Source organism: Symphodus melops (assembly GCF_947650265.1).
Source record: "Symphodus melops genome assembly, chromosome: 18".
NCBI classification, from domain to species: Eukaryota; Metazoa; Chordata; class Actinopteri; order Labriformes; family Labridae; genus Symphodus; species Symphodus melops.
In genome coordinates, this window is record NC_136708.1 from 8697343 (window position 1) to 8718618 (window position 21276).

At 40.8% G+C, this 21276-nt stretch overlaps 1 protein-coding gene across 1 annotated transcript; it reads right to left on the reverse strand.

Annotated features, from left to right (window-relative positions):
- Positions 1 to 72: 72 nt before the first annotated feature.
- col9a2 (procollagen, type IX, alpha 2) lies at positions 73 to 19254 on the reverse strand. The gene is made up of 32 exons (XM_079367668.1): positions 19123 to 19254; positions 17901 to 17975; positions 16787 to 16822; positions 16613 to 16675; positions 14792 to 14845; positions 14224 to 14259; positions 11520 to 11543; positions 11333 to 11386; positions 11143 to 11196; positions 9562 to 9612; positions 9415 to 9471; positions 9260 to 9313; positions 7578 to 7631; positions 7420 to 7473; positions 6890 to 6943; positions 6722 to 6775; positions 6528 to 6581; positions 6376 to 6429; positions 6234 to 6287; positions 5139 to 5183; positions 4968 to 5021; positions 4812 to 4865; positions 4675 to 4728; positions 4500 to 4571; positions 4110 to 4145; positions 3904 to 3948; positions 3472 to 3504; positions 3195 to 3341; positions 3043 to 3097; positions 2712 to 2900; positions 1753 to 1830; positions 73 to 1366 (listed from the first exon to the last, which is right to left on the reverse strand). Exons 1-32 carry the CDS (start codon positions 19192 to 19194, stop codon positions 1161 to 1163), a joined length of 2076 nt encoding a protein of 691 aa, XP_079223794.1. The 5' UTR covers positions 19195 to 19254; the 3' UTR covers positions 73 to 1160.
- Positions 19255 to 21276: the final 2022 nt, after the last annotated feature.

Here is a 21276-nt window from a genome sequence, read left to right on the forward strand (position 1 = left end):
AAAAGAAGTTGAAAAAGGTAAGTCAAACTCGAAAGACTGATATCAATACCCCACATGATACAGGAGAGAATGCCATTTTATAAAAGATTCCTCTTTATTTGTCTGGGTTTACCTTAACAGCCAGAAGAAAAAAAACCCTCTTTACAGATGATTATATGAAGAACAATAAATAGCTTCTGTTAATGAGAATAAATCAGTCATAAAACTGCTGACACCCTGTGAAAAGTTGACAGTGGCATAGGAAGCACATTCAGACTGATCCGTCTGGAAAAAAAGTCATTTTATCTGTAGGAACTTTTTATTACTCACTGAATTCATTAACACAGGATTTTTTGTTGCCGCATATCGTAACCCATTTCTTTTTCTCTACATAATAATCAACACACATTTACAAAGATTTACAGCACTGCATTGTGGGAGATGGGAGTGCCCGACGGGATATGCTGTTGCCAGGCAACAAGAAGAACTGATAAAGCTAGTCGTTAGTTTCTAAAATGAGACTTGGGTAGAAAGCGAGGTGGCGAGGGGGGGAATGTACACATGAGGTAAATCAAAGATTTCACTCTAGCTTACACGTCATTTTAACATACAGTACAGTACTGAGTGTCAATTCCAATCATTTATTGTTTGCTTTTGTACACTTTTAAGGCATCAGGTGTATTTTGATAAGAGAGGCAGGGCATTTAAAACTCAAAACATGTCTCAAAAAAAAAATAAAAAAATGCATATGTAAAAGCACAAGTTACCACTTTGTGAAAGAAAAGCACCTTTTTCCCAACACGTTGTTCTCCTCTTAGCTCATACATGCTGAAGTGATGACAAAATTAATCTGTACCTCTCTCACTGCTGCAACAGGGCGGGGATATTTGGATGGGACTGGCACTGACGTCATCCAAAAACACAAGAGAATTCAAAAATATGCGGGTGGCTGTGAGCTGCTGTTGTCATGGTGATGTAGAGGATTAAGATCAGAGTATGTCCCGCCAGTCAAAACTTCGGGGTTCTGAAGGGGGCTGGGGTGTCACTTTTACTGTCCCCACGCCTTCTCGTTCTAGATGTTGTCCGACTGAGAAATGTGGTCTTTCTCCTTTTCTTTATCTCTCTCTCTCTCTCTCTTGGTGTCCCAGGAGATTATGAGCTGGTGATGGAGTGACAGCTCCCTAAACATTGGGTCCTTTGATTGTGCCCGCCTCCTGTAGTCTCGGGGAGGTGTACGCCGATGCGGCCAGACACATTGCTGCCTCGCAGTAGCCTGGAAGACCTGGTGAACCCGCCTTACCTGGACGACCGGCCTCTCCAGCTGCTCCCTGAGGTCCTCTCTCGCCATGACGACCATTCCGAGCTACACCATCAACACCAGGAGGCCCTGAAGGAAGTGGACATTTAGCAGTAGTTTGTACAGTAGATCCATGGTAAAAAAAACCCAAAAAAAACATCTCTGGTTTTGTATTTAAGATTTGGACTGTCATATTATGTACGTGTGCAGAGAGAGAGAGTGTTGTTGTGTTTTTCACATTTGAATAAATGTGTACATTCGAGAGCATCTGTGAAATGACTGGAGTTAATGATGCTTTTAAAATGCCTTTGAACAGCCTTCCTTGAGGTAAGAGCTGTAATGCCAAGTCTTTTAGTTTCTTACTGATTAACCTTCGGTCACTGTTTAATGCTGTTTAACATTCCATGTTTGTGCATTAAGCTTGCACAATCCCATGGTTTTAAAGTTATAGCCTTCCATAACATCCCAGTTCCTACCTTGTATTCCTGGGGGTCCGGGCAGTCCAGGATGTGGTTTACCGGGATCTCCTCTTTCTCCCTTTGCTCCTCTCTTTCCTAGAAGAGAAAACAAAGAGAGTCTCAGCAGAACCGTAAAAAGCTATACTTTCTTATTTACATAAAACATTCCTCGAAACAGTAGCATTAAAAACGTTGTTCCACCCCCAACACCATTATCTTTTAAGCGACTGACAGTCCCCATCACCCCTATAGGCAGGACTAAAGTTTTCCAAAGTATGGGAGGCAAATCAAAGGTGGCTCCAAAGGCAAATGGACTTGGTTGAAGATCTCAAAGTTGTCAGATCAAGTTTCGATGGACCATGCCCTGGAGGACTGGGAACCGCCACAGACATGTGAGGCAAAGCCTTTTTCAGGCGCCTGTCCTGTAGAATAATCTACTAGTTTGGGTTTAGGAGGCAGATACCCGATGTACTTTATGGAGAATGCTTTCATAAGCTTATAGTCACCATTCAAGTCTGTTTCTGTTCAACGTTTCAGTCTATTAAGAAAAAGCTATTATACCTATTATAATAACGGGACAAAAAGTACCATTTAGAGCTGCTGTGCAAGTACAATGAGAAATAAAAGCATTTAAGGAATTCTTTAAGGACTTTAAGCATTAAAGGAAGAAGATTTCGTAAGGATGCACTACAAATGCATATTTTATACTATAATTAAACAGTATTTTAAAGACTTAAACAGTAAATCAAATAAAAAGCCACCAAGAAGAGGGTTTTTAAAAAGTGGCAGTCTCTGATTTGAGAAAAAAAAAAAAAGCAACGAGTAAGTGCAACTCCATTGATCTAAAGGTTTACTCAGAAACTAATGTGTGAAGATTACGTCCATGCTTTTAACAGTCTATTATGTTCTTTAAGAATAACAAAGATGAGGCCTTCCTCTTCTTAATGCATGCTTCATGCTTTACTGTCTAATCCTACCTTTCAGTCCTGTGTTTCCAATCTGTCCTGGCGCTCCAAACATGCCTGGAATACCACGTGCACCAGGTAAACCATGTGGTCCCTGTGGTCCAGGTGACCCTGGAGGTCCAGGAGGCCCAGGAGGTCCCATCACACCTGCTCCACCGAGCACAGCCCGCTTGGCGCTCACCGCTACTGCTGCCAGCCTCTCTGTAACGGAGGAAGCAGAGGCGTCATGTTGATTGAATTACCTTTGATAACAGGAAACTGATTGCTCAGAAGATGAAAGTAGAGAGCTAATCTAATCTCCCATATGGACATCAAAGGCGACTATTCCAGTCTAGACGCTCACCCTGCAACATCTTCAACACCACTTCAATAATATGCTGGTCTGATGCATCACGTCCCTGGAGAAAAAAAAAACAACCATCAAGAAAACACAGTAGACAACCAAATGCAACAATTTGTTTTAGTCTATTTGCATCACTAATGTGATCAACTCACAGAAACTCCATGAATGCCTGGCATGCCAGGTACTCCTCGCTCTCCATTGAGTCCCCTCGGACCAGGAAGTCCTGATGGTCCCTGGTCTCCAGGTTTACCTGGGTCTCCAGTGGGTCCATTGTGACCGCTGTCACCCCTTATTCCTTGCTGTAAGACAAAAGCAGTAAACACCGTAAGAGTAAATACGAGATTGATGGGACAATGATGATGTGGAAAAAACTATCGGAAAAAATAAGGGGAGAAAAGTTTTATGGATGTTTGGATAAGACACTCTCACCTGTCCTTTGGGCCCAGGCTCGCCAGACATACCCTGTCACAGCCAAAAAGAGAAGTCATCATTTTCACTTCATCACTCCATCGATCATGTCCGCCTCACAGACGCTCATTGAGCAATAATTCCAGAATGAATTTTGTAAATGAACGCTGAGAAATGCTGCTTTAAAGAGCCAACGTGCATCATTGCTTCACTGTCATGTAAATAGCTCATCTGCCATCTGGATTATTATGGGGATTTGTATGCAAATTCCAACGCTGACTCTTTCTACTTCTTCACTTCCGAACAGTTAGAACATTTTCTGCTTTATATATCACTTTGCTTTGATGCCTCAGGAGCAAAACGTTTAAACCTTTCGCATCTAAAGCCTGTAAGTTTTTGTTCTCAAAGAAAAAGTTTGAAACCGCTTGAGGCGGTGCCAGTAATGGTTTTTACCTTTTCACCTTTTTCTCCAGCCAATCCTTCAACGCCGGGGTCACCCTATAAGCGACAGAGAAGGAAGAAGATCAAGAGGGGCCGAGAGAGAGAGAGATGACTGAAGGGAACACTTGTTGGTATGGAGCTGGAGAACCACACAAAAGCAATTTAAGATACAAGTCAGACAACCATGTTTTGAAAGGGCAAGGGTTTTTTCTACTCACAATGTCTCCCTTTGACCCAACCTTTCCTTGGAAACCCTGAAAAGAAAGGCAGGTTTAGTAAATGTGGTCAGATTTAGATTTTAATACCATCAAGAAAATCTAAATATACAGTCCAGCTGGTGACACCACATATAACAAAGGAAGAAAGATGTTGTGTCCTCTCTGATACATAGAAAATGAGGACGCTTGGATTATCATTTATATTGCTTATTTATACTGCTCGCCCCATTCTGTGACTTTCTGTGTTTCATGACTTTTATTCATAGGTAAACGCTGCCCCCTATAAATAAGTCTGGGGAACTACATTTTTATGAAGTGTGTTTGAACAGGGGCAATGATGCTCATGTTTGACATTTTACATGTTTTTTTCATGTAATCACAATCACAGACCTTGTCTCCTTTTGTTCCACTAAGACCTTGGGCTCCTGGGACACCAACTGGTCCTCTCTCTCCTTTGTTTCCCTAGTAAGAGACAATTTTTAAGGGATAGTTTTCCTGCGGATCAGATTGTTTATTTTTATCTTACTTGTTTTTTTACATGAAAAAAGTACAAAAAGCAACTTACAGGTTTGCCAACTACTCCCTGTGGTCCGACGGCTCCCCGCTGGCCTCTGTCGCCCTGTTAAAATCAGTTGAGGTAAGTATGTCTGGTTTCACAATTGAAGTTTTTGGTACTTTTATGCAGTGAATCTGTATTTGTACCTTTGGTCCAGGAACTCCTTCCATACCAGCCTCACCAGGAAGACCTGGCTCACCCTTGAAGAAGCCATTTTAAGTACAATTACAAATCTAACCTATTAATGAAATAATTGCAATATCTGAGAAAAGTTGTATTTGGTATATATCTTTATGTGTTACCAGAGGTCCAGATGCACCCTGCAGACCGGCATGACCCCTCGGCCCAGGCTCGCCCTGACAAAGGAAAGGGAGATGCATACAATAAAGGAGTGAAAGAAAGAACAGAAACTTCAAAAAATGATCTGTGGGAAATGAAACATTGTGTCATATATGAGTTGGAAAAAACCTTACTTTAGCTCCAGGTCCACCTTTGGCCCCTGGGCTTCCAGGCAATCCCTACAGACAGACATAAATGGCAAGGGTGAAATGAGTGTGAATCAAAAAAGTACCCATATCAGAGTCTGATCATCAGTGGGGAGATTTGTTTCTAAAAACCTTGGTTACATGTTTCTCTTCTTGTCTTCCATACTAAATTCAAATAAGGCAACAACTCTAAAGACAACCCTGCAAATATGCCTGTACTTTCAATTCTAAAAGTTTGCTTTGTTGTTCATTACTGCTTGGAACACAGAGAGCGATCCTGAATCTATTCAGGTAAAAATTAATGTAAATATTTGTTTTGCGAGCTGGTTGTTGAATGTTGTATTGTTGATGTCTGATAGAATATTAAGAATAATGAATGCATTGTTCACTGCCAGCTGGCAGATACAGACATACACCTTGCAACAGATTTCCTTTGCAGCACATGTCGTGTCTGTGTGTGTGTGTGTGTGTGTGTGTGTGTGTGTGTGTGTGTGTGTGTGTGTGTGTGTGTGTGTGTGTGTAGTTGTGTAATATTATATTGCAGTAGGTTACAAAGCAGGCTAAGTTATGGTGCTTGAGTTTGCAGCAGTGTCACTGCAATGACCACACAGAAGTGTCCATCTCATGCTCCATTACTCTTTGGTTACAATGACATGCACACAAATATACCCCCCCACACACACACACCCCCCCCCCGACACACACACACACACACACACACACACACACACATACACTCACAAACACACACAAGCATACCCACTGGTTTGATTGTGATAAATCACCCTTGGTGGGAGGGAAAACGCTATTTCAAGGTGGTTTAAATTTTAAAACAGCGAGGGTCATAGGGTTGTTGTTAACCTGGATGAAAGCCCAGAAAACAAAACACACCAAGATTTACAGGCGACTTCACGCTGGTTTCCCTCGTCTGCGCTCAGAATTTTTTAAATTGGAGAGGAGAATAGAATGACCCCCTACGTGGTCTGAGTGGCAATACAACAGCCTTATTTGGAGTTGGCTCTAGTTTCATTACAAATGCTCAAGGAAACACATTTGCCTCTACTACACTGAAGAATCACTCACAGCTGCACCCTGAGGACCAGGAGGACCAGGCATCCCAGCTTGGCCAGGGCCACCCTAAGGAGAAGAGCGCAGAAGAAGAGTGAATTGCCATCTTTGACCAAGATGGAAGTTGTTCATAATTTGCATGGCTTGCATCCCCTACCTTGATTCCAGGAATGCCAGGTGTGCCATCCTTTCCATCAATGCCCGGCAGACCCTGGAAAAGTAGGCAAATGAGTCAATGGGCTTCATTTGGCACACTTTCTGAAAATTGACAAAACTGTGCAGGGCACAAACAAAAGTGCATTCACTCACATTTTCTCCCTTTTTGCCAACTGCACCCTGTGGGCCCTGGATGCCTCGACTGCCCTGCAGAAGATAACCAAACCAGCATCAGTGTATTTGCTATGCAAAACAGGATATGTGCCTCCATTCAAGATCTAAGAAAAGTGCCATCTTTTTTTCCTTTTCTATGCTACTAAAAAAAATACATTGGAACAGTCACTTACTTTGTCTCCCTTGTCGCCTGCCTCTCCAGGTGGTCCCTGAGGTCCTTCCTCACCCTGAAGAAAAATAGAGAATATCCAAGGTTCTGTTGGTTCTTGTCTGTGTATGTGCGCACGTGCGTGTGTGTAATCAAGTCTATTTGTGTATGTGAATGTGTTTGTGTCACCTACAGGGGGCCCAGGAATTCCTACAGGTCCGGTGATGCCCTTGTAGCCACGAGGGCCCTACAGAAGAAGAAAAAATGCCATCAATCACTTCAGATCAGAGTGGATGCTAAGTCACAGTAGCTGACTTTTCATTGTGATAAAGGGGTAATTAGCGCTTAACTCACTCCACTAATGGGAGCTACACAGAGAGCCAGCCACTCTTGTTTTGGCACTAAGCCGGGGCGCTAACTTGGCTAACACGGCTAATGTTAACAGTAAGACGGATGGTTGCAGTGGATCATTAACTACAGATGGAAGCACTGCAGACCTAGACAACCCCAACTCATTAGAGGAGGGGAGAGATGTGTGTTAGCATCATTTCCATATGTCCCTATTGCTGGTAATGGATGGTGTTTGTATACTAGGGGCAGGTCTGGTTGTGCCTTCTTGGTGCTCACCTAAGAATAAGAACTACCTTGTATCCAAAGAGAAATAGAACAAAAGTTGTAGTCTGACTATGAACGAAAGAAAAGACGAGTAAATGTTATACTCACAGCTTCTCCTTTAGGACCCATCATCCCTGGATAACCCCTCAGACCCATTGGACCCTGAAAAAGGAAGAAGGTTTAACAGGTTTCGACAAGAGAGACAAGAAATTAGCTCAAGTTCCTAGCTGTGTCGTGTGACCAAAAAAGTTGAAATATCAGCATACCGGGGGTCCTGGAATACCCTGTTCCCCAGAGATGCCCACTTCTCCCTTGAGACCCTGGTGGAGGAAACCAAATGGAACATTTTGATTAGTTATTCCCATTTCTCATTAGTAGAGATGCTGACTGCTCCCAAAAATGTGCACATTCAAACTCTTTTACAAAGCTATATTACGTCTTGGTTTTGTCTACCTAGAGGCTACTCAGGTTGAGCTCGGTCACCCCAAACTAGACAGTAATTTCCTTTCTTGAACAAGTTTGTTATGGTTTCTGCTTAAGGTTTGATGTCTAAACTTGTCTGAAATGGTTACATACAGGTATGTCTTGGGTCACAGTTGTTAAAAATGTAGCTTATGGCAGGCTAAAGCTGGCTGGTTTGACAAAAAAATATAGATATATTTTGAATATATTTAAGGTCAAGCTAGCAAGTAAACAAAACTAGCTGATCAAAAAGCTTTCAAGGTCAAACATAGAATCTACCAGCTCGGCAAACAAACAATATCCTGGTTGTTATGGATGATGTACCAGCTTGATTCGCTTATGATTGTCTTGTGTTATTAATGGAATGGTTTGACTTTGGATGAACCGCTCTAGCTTTTAGCTCAAGTGTTTTGATTAGCTAGTTTGGCATGGAACACCGAAGGATAACGTCTCTGACAATGCAAAATGTTCACAAAGAGCATGCAAGCTATTGATTTTTCACCTATACTAAAATCAAAACTTCAAAGCAATATGGTGATTCTTCTAGGAAGCTATGTAATACAACTTCAACTTGTAAGATTCAAGAGACCTGGTATCGAGCCAGGCAAGCTATTTCCCCCCCTTCTTCCAGTATTCATGTTAAGCTTTGTTAGCCTACATGCACAGTCTGAATACCTGACAGACACAAGGGCAGTCGTTTTTTTCTGGATTAAGTTGGATGGCTGAGAACCGACACAGACTGATGAATCTACAAGTTTATACTATTCTAGTTTTATTTCTCATCCAGCAAAAGATAAATGCTATGTATTTGGGGGACTAATTTATTTTGTCTTGTGTTATCAGATAGTCAGTATTAAGCAATCAAATATACAAAAGTGCCTTCACCATACAATTGGTGATATCCGAATTTTCGTTTCAGTTAAGTTCTAGCAAACAGCTGGTTGCGATGTAAACACCTCATGCTGTGTCTTTGAGGAGAATAAAAGAGAGAACAACCCCACAGTGCAAACTTGAGTCAAGGCAGGTCTCTAAAAGAGTCTGCTGATCTCCCCTCTCTGGGATGAATAATGTGTTGCTTTGAGTGTTTTGAGTGCCTGAGATGTCTTTTGTGGGAAGATCAGAGGCTAATGTCTGAAGCCTGGCTAGCCGCTGTCTTGGAGCCAACTGTGTGCTCATTAGCTCTGCTTAATGCAGTGAGGTGAGAGGGCTACGTGAACCCTGACTCTCTCATTCTCCCCTTCATGTACCTGGCTCTTCACTGCCGCATTCATCTGGCTGTCTGCATGCTGACTGCAGGGCCAAGGCCAGGCCTGACTAATCGCAGCCAGATTAGTGCCAGTCATGTGCCTCGAGGGGCTTCATTAGAGCTAATCCTTGCCTCTGCTGGTCTTGAATGGTGGGTCGGTGTGTGAGACTGTACAACAAATGCATATGCACAGGTGTTTGAGTCTTGGTATTTGTTACTGGTGGGTATTTAGCAGCTCACCGTTTTTCCTATGCTGCCAGGCTCTCCAAGAACACCGGAACGTCCTTTGTGTCCCTAGAAGGCAAAAGTCAGTTGGTTGGGTGTCACAACAATTTTGCCATGCAACACAACCAGTGGTGCTTACTCCTACGGGCCCCTAACAGGCAGAGTCTCACCTTGACCCCCTGCAGTCCCTGCGGGCCTTTAGGTCCTGCTGGACAGTTAAGGGGACACTGTTGTGGAGAGGAGGACATATATGGATTAGGAAAAGAGAAGTCGTGTCAAAACAGTTCAGTCAGAAATAGCATGTGAGGAAATCTTACCTGAAATTCAGCGCTTCCCTCTTCTCCACCAAGGAACTTCCCTGGAGGACCCTGAATAGACAAATAGGTTAATAGAGAAAAATAAGGAAGAAAGTCACCTGGTCACAGATGCATTAACTCCCACAAGCTGAGCCAGCATTCTCTCTCTCTCTCTCTTTTTATCTGCTTTCTTCCATCGTTCCTTCTCTCCATCTCCAGTATAGACTGAGTTCGAGAGTAAAGTATTTGGTTTTGATGTATTTCTGCAACAGTGGGATGAGACATCCCACTGATCTAATGGGGGGGGGGGGGGGGGGTATTTACCCTAGGACAGCACTTAAACTAAACAAATACACTCCCCTGGGTTGGGAACATCACTCTCAATGAGGACACATCCCTGTTCTTAGAACCACTGATCCACACAGGAGAGCACATACACCATTGGACTTGAAAGCGCACAGCTGAAAACTGTTTGTGCTTTTTTTACCACTCACTTTCAGCTGGGACCTACCAGGAAGCCCTGAGCTCCAGCTGTGCTCGGTGCTTTGTTGTTTTGCTTTTCCGCTTGTTTTGCAGAACAGCCACATTTGTAGTCACATTAGTGAGTGTGATGTTGTCTTTGCTTTAGCTTTACACTGTGATCCTAGTCAACTGTTAACTAGATTGATGTTTATTGACAGTATTAAGTCATAGCTTCAGGTAGCTTATAATATAATATTTTTCAAAGACTGACTGTAGATATGAAGGATTTACTTTGAAATGTATTGATGTAAACATAATTATGTTTAAAGTAAACCAGAAGCAGTGCTGCATTGTACGTCCACTATGAAGAACTTACAAGTTCATTTTCAAAAGCTTGCACACAGCAGAAAAAAGAGCCCTTTGGGAGTAGCTTCCTTGACTGACATCATATAATTGTTTATGTAAAATAAATAGTTTTGAGGTTGTATGAACTCTCAAATTACAATGTTGTACATTATTGTTGATAATCTTTCTTTACCCAGTATTATTTGGAAAACTGAGTCTTAACAATGAAACAGTTTCGATCTGTTGGCTGGAAAACATAATAAGGTCTAAATCTTCAAATATTTGAAGCCTAGATAAACGGAAGTTTGACAGATATTTTTGGCTCCTCATAAAGGTTAGCACTACCATGGTGGAAGTTTGAGTTTTTGACATCCCTTTAGGACTGAGTCACCACAGTTGATGGCCTGAACATACTTCATTTAGATCAACGTTGAACATTGCACACTGTTGTAGCTCAAAAAGTCACGTTTTGCTCACTGCTACGTTAACATGTACAAACTCTTTTCGTGCAATAAAAACCTCTCTGTCAAGTTATTGTGATTTTCTCTCCATTTATATTGATGCTTTAATCGATTTAAATGTATTTTCAGAAGTAGTAGAGTTGCTGTTCACTAAGGTTCCTCATTCTGTGTATTATCATTCATTCCTACAACAACAACAATATATTATACTATATAGCAACCCAACCTCTTTGTCTTATGTTTTTCATGGGAATGTTAGGTCTCATTTCATCTTTGTTATACATAGGCAACAAAGCTGAAAGATATAAATTACATTTCCTGAGTGGGCACTTACAGGCTTGCCAGGAGGTCCAGGAAGCCCTGGAGGTCCAGATGCTCCCAACACACCCTAAATGAAGAGGAGATAATAATAATAATAATAATCTGGGAACAAGAAGCTGAAAATATAAATGCTTGAGTACCTGTTTTAAAATGTGCTTGTATGTAATGAATACAGTATCATAAATTAAAGCTTTGTATAATACCTTTGACCCAGTTGATCCAATTTCACCTGGAAGACCAATTGGCCCTGGAATGCCCTATTCATTGACAGCAAGAGGGGAAAAAAATTAAGGCGTGCACATCCCACCAGACATAAAATGATTTCCACACCTCAAATAAAAACCATTAAGGGATACAGGCCTAATTGTATTACACAAACAAGCTACTTACAGCCAGTCCAGGAAGGCCAGGTCCCTGTATGGACAGAAGGGACAAGGGGTTAAATTACTGTAAGACAAGTGGAACCAATCTGTCAAAGTATCAATTAACGAAAGCCAATTAATAACGGCAGCAGTAATTCAGTAATGCATGGGTACAGGGTCAGAGTAAACAGTGCTCAAGAAGTACAAAGACACGGAACGCAATCAGTTTGTGTTTGCTGTGTCTTTTGCTGGGAGAGTTAATTATAAACAAAGTAATGAAGTAAGTAAGCCTTGTTGGAGGGAGTGCAGCCCACGAGGCCAGATCTCCTGTCTCTGTGGAGCGAGGCAGCAGGGTGCAGGAGCAGAGCTCCCAGACAGCACGCCTCCTAATGCTAAACAAAGGATTTAACTAATAGTGCTGCATCCAAGCATGACATTGGATGACTCTGAACTTAATGCTGAAGTACATTGGAGGATATCTGTTGGGTGGACAATGAGCTCCACCAAGTGGATGTAAAAGGTATATGCTTTGCATTTCATTGGATGCATGGAGTCACTGCACTTAAAGATGTGTTGCTACTTTACAATTAGGATAATTGTACAGATTTCTTTAAGGACATTCATAAGTGTTTACTGCAGCAATTAGGCTCATGTCAGCTGTTGGCGAGGCAGGCATTTTTGTTCCAATAAAGCAATACATTGCTTTCCAGAGTAAAAAACACAATCTTTTAGACATAAATAGTTTTCAACAACTAATGAGAGGGAAAAATAAGTCATTAATAGACAAAATAATACCATAAAGAAATAGGGAAATATGATATGAAACAAAAATCTAACTTCCTCGAGTTTGGCAATTAATGATTCATCACTTGCTCTGTCTCAGTCAGATAGAGATTTAACTATTGTTCTTATTGAAATGGATTCTGTAAAAAAAACCACCGAAAAATATCTTCCCACAGATTTTGAATTTGCTTTGTCTGTGACAGCCATCGGCTGCTCCGGAAACCCCCTGCAAGGAGTGCTGTTGTGGCTCCAGCAAACCCCAGTCTATTCACCTTACCACTTCACCAACTGTAAATGAGATAGTCCAGACCAAACATATTGCAGAATATATCCGTATTTGTTTATCTTGCGCTTGTTTTAATATTTTCTTGAGTTTTTTTGTGTGTGCATAAAATAAAGGCCCTTGTCTGCTCCCTTTCACTTAATGTAATACACAATTAAGCTAAAAAATAATCGTTAAATGTATTTATTACTGTAGTGACTCTAAGCATTAAATATAAGATCAAAAAATACATCAATAAATATAACCGAAAAAGAAAAATCAAAGGTACGGTCAAAGTCTGTTTTGTTTAAGCTTGTACAGCCCCCTTCTCCTGCTCATCATCCAAAAAGTACATACTCACTATAGCACATACTGTTCACATACATATGTTCATCTATATCTACACTGTAAGATTCTGCACACTAGCACAAGCTAACCACCGGTGTTTGGCACCTGCCTGTCCAGCAGAAAGCAGATCAACTCTGTGTCCGTGGGTAAAAATTAACACAAGGTCCACCCTTATTTAGGAACAAGCTTTAAACGCCCACATTTTAACTGTAATTATATTTCTCTTTTTAGCCATGACTGCTAGCCATGACTAGCCATGACTGTCTATAGTCATCGTGTTGGACATGTTCCACTCATACAATCAGATATGTGCTGTCATCAGCTGGGAAAACAAAGCCGAGTCAACCAAAACAAAATAAAACTGAAAAATACAAGCAGAGGACATGTTTGTTTTTCTAATTCAGCAGGAGTAATTGAAGGCACATGTTTTATAACTGGTACAGGTTTCATCTTACCCAGAGTGGAATAAAAGACTGTCTTATGGTCTGAATTTCCTCACTGAAAAAGATGCAAAGTCGTTTCATGACGTATTAGGTAAGCGTTCACGAGTGGCTGATGCTGAGGGGTTTGTCAGTCTGTCAGTTATGTTGAATAAGTGCAAAAAGTTATTGTTATTCATATGTAGCAGACATATGCCACATCTGGGTAAAGTAGACCCAAAAGAGGGCACAGCTGGTCAGGCATTCAGGCATGAAGAAAAGGGGACTCGGGAGGTTGCCATATGAAACCAGCTGGGTTGCAATATGTTTGTTAGGAAACTGACAAGGTTTCAAACGAAGCCTAATAGAGCCCGCCATAAGTCATTTTGAAGTATCATGTCAGCCTAATGAGGTACTTTGTTTTTAAACGGTGATACCGCCCCCCCCCCCCCCACCCCCACCCCCAAGAAAACTGACAGTAATTAACTTAAGTCTTCTGCTTAAGTACAATTCAAAGCTATGTGTATTGACATTACTTGCTTGTTAATAATTCTGTCAGCTTTTAGAGATCCTTTATATCCCTAATTCTGCTAGATCTATTTGGAAGAATATCACACACAAAACGATTTGTTATGATGTGACACCACACGACGTAAAAACATAGCACAGCCATCAAATCTTGTCATATCATTTAACAATAGCCTATAATGACATAAGGAAAATTAGTACATAACCAGCAGCTCCCAAAACAACATCTTTTATTGGGGTCATTTTATCAAGTTATAGAGTCAGTGTGTTTAACCCTGCCTTCAAATTGTCCCTCTAAAGTTCTCCTCTGATCTCTGTTTGAAAGGCTGCAAAATTATCCAAAATCAAAGTGAAGAAATCAAAGGCGATAAACGATTTGTTGTTTTACTTACAGGAGGTCCAGGTTCACCACTTGGTCCAGGTTGACCCTAAAGACAACAGGAAAAAACACAAAGTGTCATTCTATAGCCTAGTCTTGCACAAATAAATAATGGTAGCATCACCAGGGCATGAAATGAGCAAACATAACCTCAAAGGTATATTGATGCTATAAAATGTAGAATTTTTGAAACATCATGCCAGTTATACTTGGCTACATCATCGGTAAACATACTCTCTTCCTCAGGTCTGTGCCTCCCGTTTGTTGTGACTAAGGTATAGTCAAAGTTTTTCACGAGTTTTCTGCAAGTATGAAATCCCTAATTCTGTTTATTAAAGGTAAAATAACTTAAGGACTTTAGAAAGATATGTTAATGGAGGCAGCACACGTGTACTAATTCATTTGGGTTTTGTGTTATGCTCAACATCCTGTTGACAAGAAAATAGGAACATGAACCGGAGGCCTTTTTCTGGTCATTTTCAAGAACACCATTACAGGGGGATGTATGTTTTAAATGAAGGTTATTCACAAGATATGATTGTTAACATGGTTTCTGAAGGTCTTTTCAGGAAGTCACTTACCTTAGGGCCAGGCCTTCCAACGGGACCTCGATCCCCCTTTGCTCCAATCAAACCCTGGAGACAGATAGAGAGAGAGGTTTTTTAGGTTGACATGCTCAACATGTGTACAGAAGTGGAATGGTAAAAGTAAAAATAAGCAAATGGCCTCCGAAATAAATCCATCCTATAAGAGGCCTAATCACACATTTGATCGAAGTTGACACCGTTCTTAGAGGTAATTGGGAAACAAAACTGAGGTCAAGATTCCAGAGCGGATTACTGGATAAATCTCTGAGGAATGCATGTGAGTGTATGTGTGTATGTGTGTGTGTGTGTGTGTGTGTGTGTGTGAGTGTTAGCAATGTAAGCATGTGACCACTGACACTTATTACTCCTCAAACGTGGACTGAAACACCAGCTATTATCATTCTAATAAAGAACAAAGAGGCTTCACCAGGTTTACCATTACATAAACTGAGAGCTTAAGTATGGAAAAGCTGTCAAATCTCTTTAAATGACCACTGTTTTCTGAAAAACACTCTTCCTTATTGAAGCTTTACAGGGTTAAATCAACAAGAAATAAGAGGCTTAACATAAGTGTATTAAGCTAATCACTTTTTTCCCCCCTGAAAAACCCATTTATATGACTGTGTTGACAATAAAGCAATAGCTTCAGCTCCAAGGTTCAATGCTACAGAGTCAAGGGAATACTTCTGCCATTGCAGACCTAAACCACTGAGACACGTTATGAATAATTACGAAAACTACTATAACAATTTGAAAAAGCCCAATAAAACAGAACATGAAGAAGGATAGTTTGACACTAAAGGGTTAATATGACTTTAATCTAATCTTTGGTGACTTTATTTCATTTTGTATTTCTCTTTTTTTTTTTACATACTTTTTAAATCCCAAGGCGAAATTCTGTTATTTACACTCTGTTTTTGAGAAATAGGCCAAAATCACACACACATGCACGGACTGGACTGGTGGACATGCATTAGTGCAGAGATGTTAATGCGGGGACGCTTCACACTGCTACACAGGGAGCATGTGACAGAGCTCTTAGGGGTTTGATGCAGTACTCGAGAAGTGACCCGACCCCTCTCCTAAAAAACAGACCAACATCCATACTTTGGTTCACACTGGGAACAGTTTTGTTCCAGACACCACTTGTAATCAAACCCACATAAACCCACACAAACCCTTTAAGGTGACTATAAAAAAAATCAGCCTATATTCTACTGATAAATTGAGTTGGAAACCTTTAAACGTTCGGATAGAACGGATATTGGTAAATCTAAGAGCCAGTAAAACGATGTTACAACTGGGCACACTGTAGGCGCAGATATGGACTAATACAGGGCTGTAAATGGAACAAAAGTTGGAATTGTTCAGTCAAATCTGCAGATTGATTAGAGTGTTTTTGTTTCACTGACAAGCTCTCTGCACTCAGTAAGAATGTAGAACACATGGGGCTCCAAACTCATGGCATATGTGCATTGACGTTTGCTCTGACGCATCTTGTTTACTACAAATCACAATCAGTCCTTATTTCCTTCAATGTAATGTTCAAGAATTCTTTAAAAACGTGCTAGTTTTCCTTGCATATTTTACTTGTCCTGTAACAACTCAAAACACAAACACACATTTTATTTCAAAAGATCCCCATGGCTGCTTTTTCTCCAATTCTTAAGAAACCTGTTGCTTGAGCCCCTCATAATGGTTCCACAACACCCCCTTAACTGAGAAAGCTGTTGTGAAGCCTTACTGACTGCTTCTCTGGGAAAACCATTTTGGATGTCATTTAACTCGGATTTAAGTCATCGTCAGTTTACTTACATCAATGCCATTCTCTCCTGGGACTCCATCAGGACCTGGCTCTCCTGGCTCTCCCTTTTGTCCCTACAATAAAAACAGATGTCTTTTTATGGACAAAACCAAGTCTAATAATTAATAACATGTAAAAAAAATGTGGTATCCTAAATTCTAACAAACAGTACATAAAACACTTACTGGTGGACCTGGGGCGCCAGGGGGTCCTTTATCTCCCTGCAGAGACAAAGATGAAAGATGTTTTCTTTGGCATTTTATACTTCTTAATATATTCAGTCATTAATGGACCTCATCATTTTCTCCTTCATCTGTTTCTATCTAGATCAACCTATTGCCTTGATCATATATGAATTTCAGAGCTGCTAATAGATTCTTTTTTTTTTATTTATAAAAAAACATGTGTTTCACATCACAATACAATAATAAATCAAAGATATGTTCTCATATTTGCTTGTTTTTTCTAATATTGGGAATGTCTTACCCCATGTAAAATATTATGTTCAACACAAATTAAAAATGAAATAGTTGGACAGGTTACAGGACGTTTTAACAATTAGCCAACAAAACAGAAAAAGCACAAACTGCAGTTCTCTTATGTACGACTTGGGGTAGTAACACCATTTGAAAATAAAAAAGCCAGTGTGTATTTTGAGTAAATATACCTCAGAAAAAGGTCCTATTAGTATTTCCATGGCAACTCTGCATTAATCAGACGCAACCACAGCAAGCAGCCTCTAAATCCCTGCTTTCCTCAGGCTGAGAGATCTACCTTCATGTACGGACCAAACAACCTCCATGTTTCCCCTGATGGGCGATGTTATTGCACGACCTCTTCACAGCTACATTCAGGTGACAATCTGCAGTGAACTTACTCAGCATTTTTTTCAATTTAATAGTATGAACATATTTGGTGATCTTAAGAGATCAAAACTCCTTTTTGGGGGGATTTTTGATGTTGATTTTGAAACACATTCCCCATGTGCATGCTTATGAAGTTTGTTTCCTGCTCCACACACCCAGAAGACTCCATTTCAGTATAATGGTACAACCTGTGTGTAGTTAACCCTTGAAATATCTCAAATGTATCACATTACTGTGACACGCTCAGCACTGAGGAGAGGGTCCCCACTCAAAGACCCCTCTCTCTGCAAGAAACAGAGCTCTTTTGTGCCTCTCTATTTTCATTTGCAGTGCCCTCCGATGGTAAGACCGTGGTACTGCAGTGTTGGTATTTCTCCAGCACAATGATGCTCTTTGTGTCAAATCTGCTGGGCAAACCTGTGTGGATACTCACATCAATGCCGTCTGACCCAGGAGTACCAGAGGAGCCTGGTGGGCCTGGCTGGCCCTGGGGTCCAGGTGGACCCCTCTGAAACACAGAAAAATGAAATAAATGAAACACTAAAGCATACCATAAGCAATGATTATAACACTTGACATATATCAGAACATGTTTTGAAAGGGAGAAAAATACTGATTTAATAGCGGATAAAGCCAAACCAAAATGTTCATTCAAATCAAACAAACTTGAAATCAGTTACTTTAAAGTCACATTTTATTTCAATCGCAACATGTTTAAATTGATTGTTATCAATATTGGTTAAATTGTCATGGGACACTAAGTAAACTGAAATCCAATTGGTCTATGCACAAGGTGTGTCTGTTTGATGACAGCTTGTACAAAGAGAAACAAACATCAGGATAAACAGCATAAAGTAGAATAAAATCAGCAAAGGAGAGTGGTAAAAACAAAGTCTTGTGGAGGAATGTGGCGGGAGGGGTCACAAGACTGGCACTGTTTGCCCTCAGCCCCCCTCATTGGATCCCAATACCTCCATATCCTTTCTTTAATTTCATTTTAGTTGCTCAGCCAGTCCATGAGGGACACAAAGTGTTTTCGATCCTACTTTGTAAAAAATACAAAAAAAATAAAAAGTACAATCCTTTAGGAGTGAAGACTGTAAGCAATCCATTTGATCACATTTTGGGTGTGTGTTTGAACAGCAGCTTTCACGCTCACTGGGCAAAGTTTGTGTCATTGTTTGTGTGTCAAAGCACACTGATTTCCAGATTTCCCATCTCTGTCAGGACTCGTCTCTGGGAAAAAAAAGATATGTTCTTCTATTCTAATCCAAAAAAAAAAGTGTGCCCATGTAATACAAACTCCTGCCTTCAATTGTAGCTTCTCAGTCAAATGTTCACAAGAAATAAGAGTCCGCACAGGATAAGCATGATAATCCACAGACGATGGACTGGCATTAAATTCTTTCCACGGCAAAAAAAACAACAACTTTAAACTCATCTTTCTTTTACATGCATGCGATTTAGCCCGATGGTAAACACAGTTTTTGTCTTCCACCTGCAGCATCAGGATGACTTCAAGCATCTTCAAAACCTATTACACCATCTCAAGACATCCAGTGGCCCTTCCCCAGGGGCCCTTATCCCCTCTCAACCCCAGAATAAAGCAGCTAATCCCACACAGAGCAGGTCTCAGCCTCCCCATGTCCACTCACCACTTGAGCCAGAGCCAGGCACAGGGTCTGCAGTATCACCCAGGTCTTCAGCAAGGCAGAGAGAGCAGCCATGGTCCCTCTCCCCTGTCTGTCTCTCCTCGGTTCACCAAATCCTCTCTTCTGGCTCCTCTTTCCGCTCCCTTACTCCTCTCCGGGCCGGCACAGTGCGGAAAACTGGTGGAGCAAAGCTGTCTGAGAGGCAGGAGCGGTGTGGGGCTGGGGGGGTGGGGGGGATGTGTGCACTGCCCTGAAAAAATCCACTCAGGAGGAAGGAGAGAGCTAGAAGCTAAGAGTGGGAAGGAGGGGAGGAGGAGGTGTAAGAGGACAGAGGTAGAGGTGTAATCCTCCCCCCAAAGACAGCCTCTGAAAGCAGAAGAAAAATACACACATACTAAATATAGCTACAGACAGTTCCTCAAAACACCTTAGTGATCTTACTCATATAAATATGCAGGCAATACTGTGAATTAATAGGCACATTGTGTTCAAGCTCTAGAGCCTATTGGACAAATAGGTTAATAAGCTCCTCCCAAAACTGCAGGAGAGGGCCAATGAATGAAACCTGAGCATAAAACTATGTAACACATTTCAACAGAGTATGTTCGTGTGTTTGTTTCTTTCTGCAAATTAAAAAAAAAAAAAAACGTGTTGGGGGCGCTGGTGGTGCACGCATCCCCAAGTATTAAAACTTTAGTCCTCAACAAGGGCAGCCTGGGTTCACATCTGGCCTGTGGCTCCTTTCCCGCATGTCAATCCCCATTTCTCCCTCCCTGGTTTCTGTCTCTGTCCACTGTTCTATCTCTGTTGTAAAGGCACAAAAAGCCAAAAATAAATCTAAAAAGACTTGATGATTTTTTTTCTGCTGTTGTCTTGAGGCTACCATTAGCACATCTGTGTAAATAACCCTAAACATCCCAGGTCAGTATTGAAGGTCACAGGTATAATAACTAGCTAACTCCTTATAGGATATCATTTTCTTTAAAATCAGGAAATAGGTGGAGAAGGGGATAGTAATCACTGTGTCAACAAAAATGGTAACCATTGAGAGCTCTGGGACAAAAAAGACAAAGCGAAACCTTCTCAAACCACCTCTCATTTAATGTTTTTAAGGCCCATGCAAGCTGGGTCATTTGCTGACATCTAGTGGTCATTTCGATAAGCACAGTTAATTCCCACACTAATCCAATTGGTCTTTTAAGGCTGAGCCAAAAAGAAAAAAAGTCAAGAAAAACAACTACATAAAAAGGTGAAAAAAGACTCTACAGTGACCTCCATTGTACAGACACTACATCGCACTAAACACAGCATTCACCTGTGTGACCACTAGATGGCAGCAGATACACATAAACAAGCACCAGAAAGCAGAGACTTGTTGTTTTGGAAGCTTTCAATGTTGCCACTGCATACTGTACATTTGTTGTGCTTGCAAAGGAGATGCAGAGTGGTTCCAATGATTTTAAAAAATTGAGATGTATTGCATACAACAGGGACTCTCAACAGACTCCATTATATAAATTAGGAGCAGCTCAGTGGTGGCTTTGATTCTGAATTTGTTTTTCACATAATTGCATCTGCATTCATCACACTTAAACTCAGAAGTGTCCTTGCCTTTTTTCCTACTATGCATAAAAATATAGCATTATTGTTTTTCCTCAATTACACCGTCTTCTCTTTAAAATAAATGTGTACGTACAATCCATTTTAGCTATCTCGTTTATGAACACGATATCCACCTTTTTTGTCTCACCTAAAGAGTCTTTGCGGAGAGATTTACACATATGGGGAATTTGACTTGGTGGTGCAAGAACACTGAACACAGAAGTGTTCAAATGTGCAAAGCCGTGGAAAAAAGCAGCATTACCGCTGTCAAGGATGTGAAGTATAGAATAAGAACTAACTTAATAGATAAACATAAATATTTACAGTATTTGTAATGGAAGACTTAGAAATGAGACAGATCCTTGTTCCTGATGTGTTTCCATTTACTGCCGGTGTATGCTACTTAAAAAGAGCACAGTAGAATAACACTGTGAATGGACCACAAGCATACACTGTTAAAGGTGTTCAAAATTAATTTTGCTTTTGTGAACTGTGGAGCTCTTACCTCAATCTGAAATCTGCTTATTCTGCCAAAACAAGTGTTTTCAACTTCTG

Excerpts from the sequence above, each read along its gene's own strand:
- col9a2 (XM_079367668.1), bottom strand. The coding sequence starts at position 19,194 with ATGGCTGCTCTCTCTGCCTTGCTGAAGACCTGGGTGATACTGCAGACC. Across the intron at positions 16,823-17,900 it reads CTGGGTCAGACGGCATTGAT|GGAGATAAAGGACCCCCTGG; the intron begins GTGAGTATCCAC and ends TTGTCTCTGCAG. Across the intron at positions 5,022-5,138 it reads AAGGTGGACCTGGAGCTAAA|GGCGAGCCTGGGCCGAGGGG; the intron begins GTAAGGTTTTTT and ends TTCCTTTGTCAG.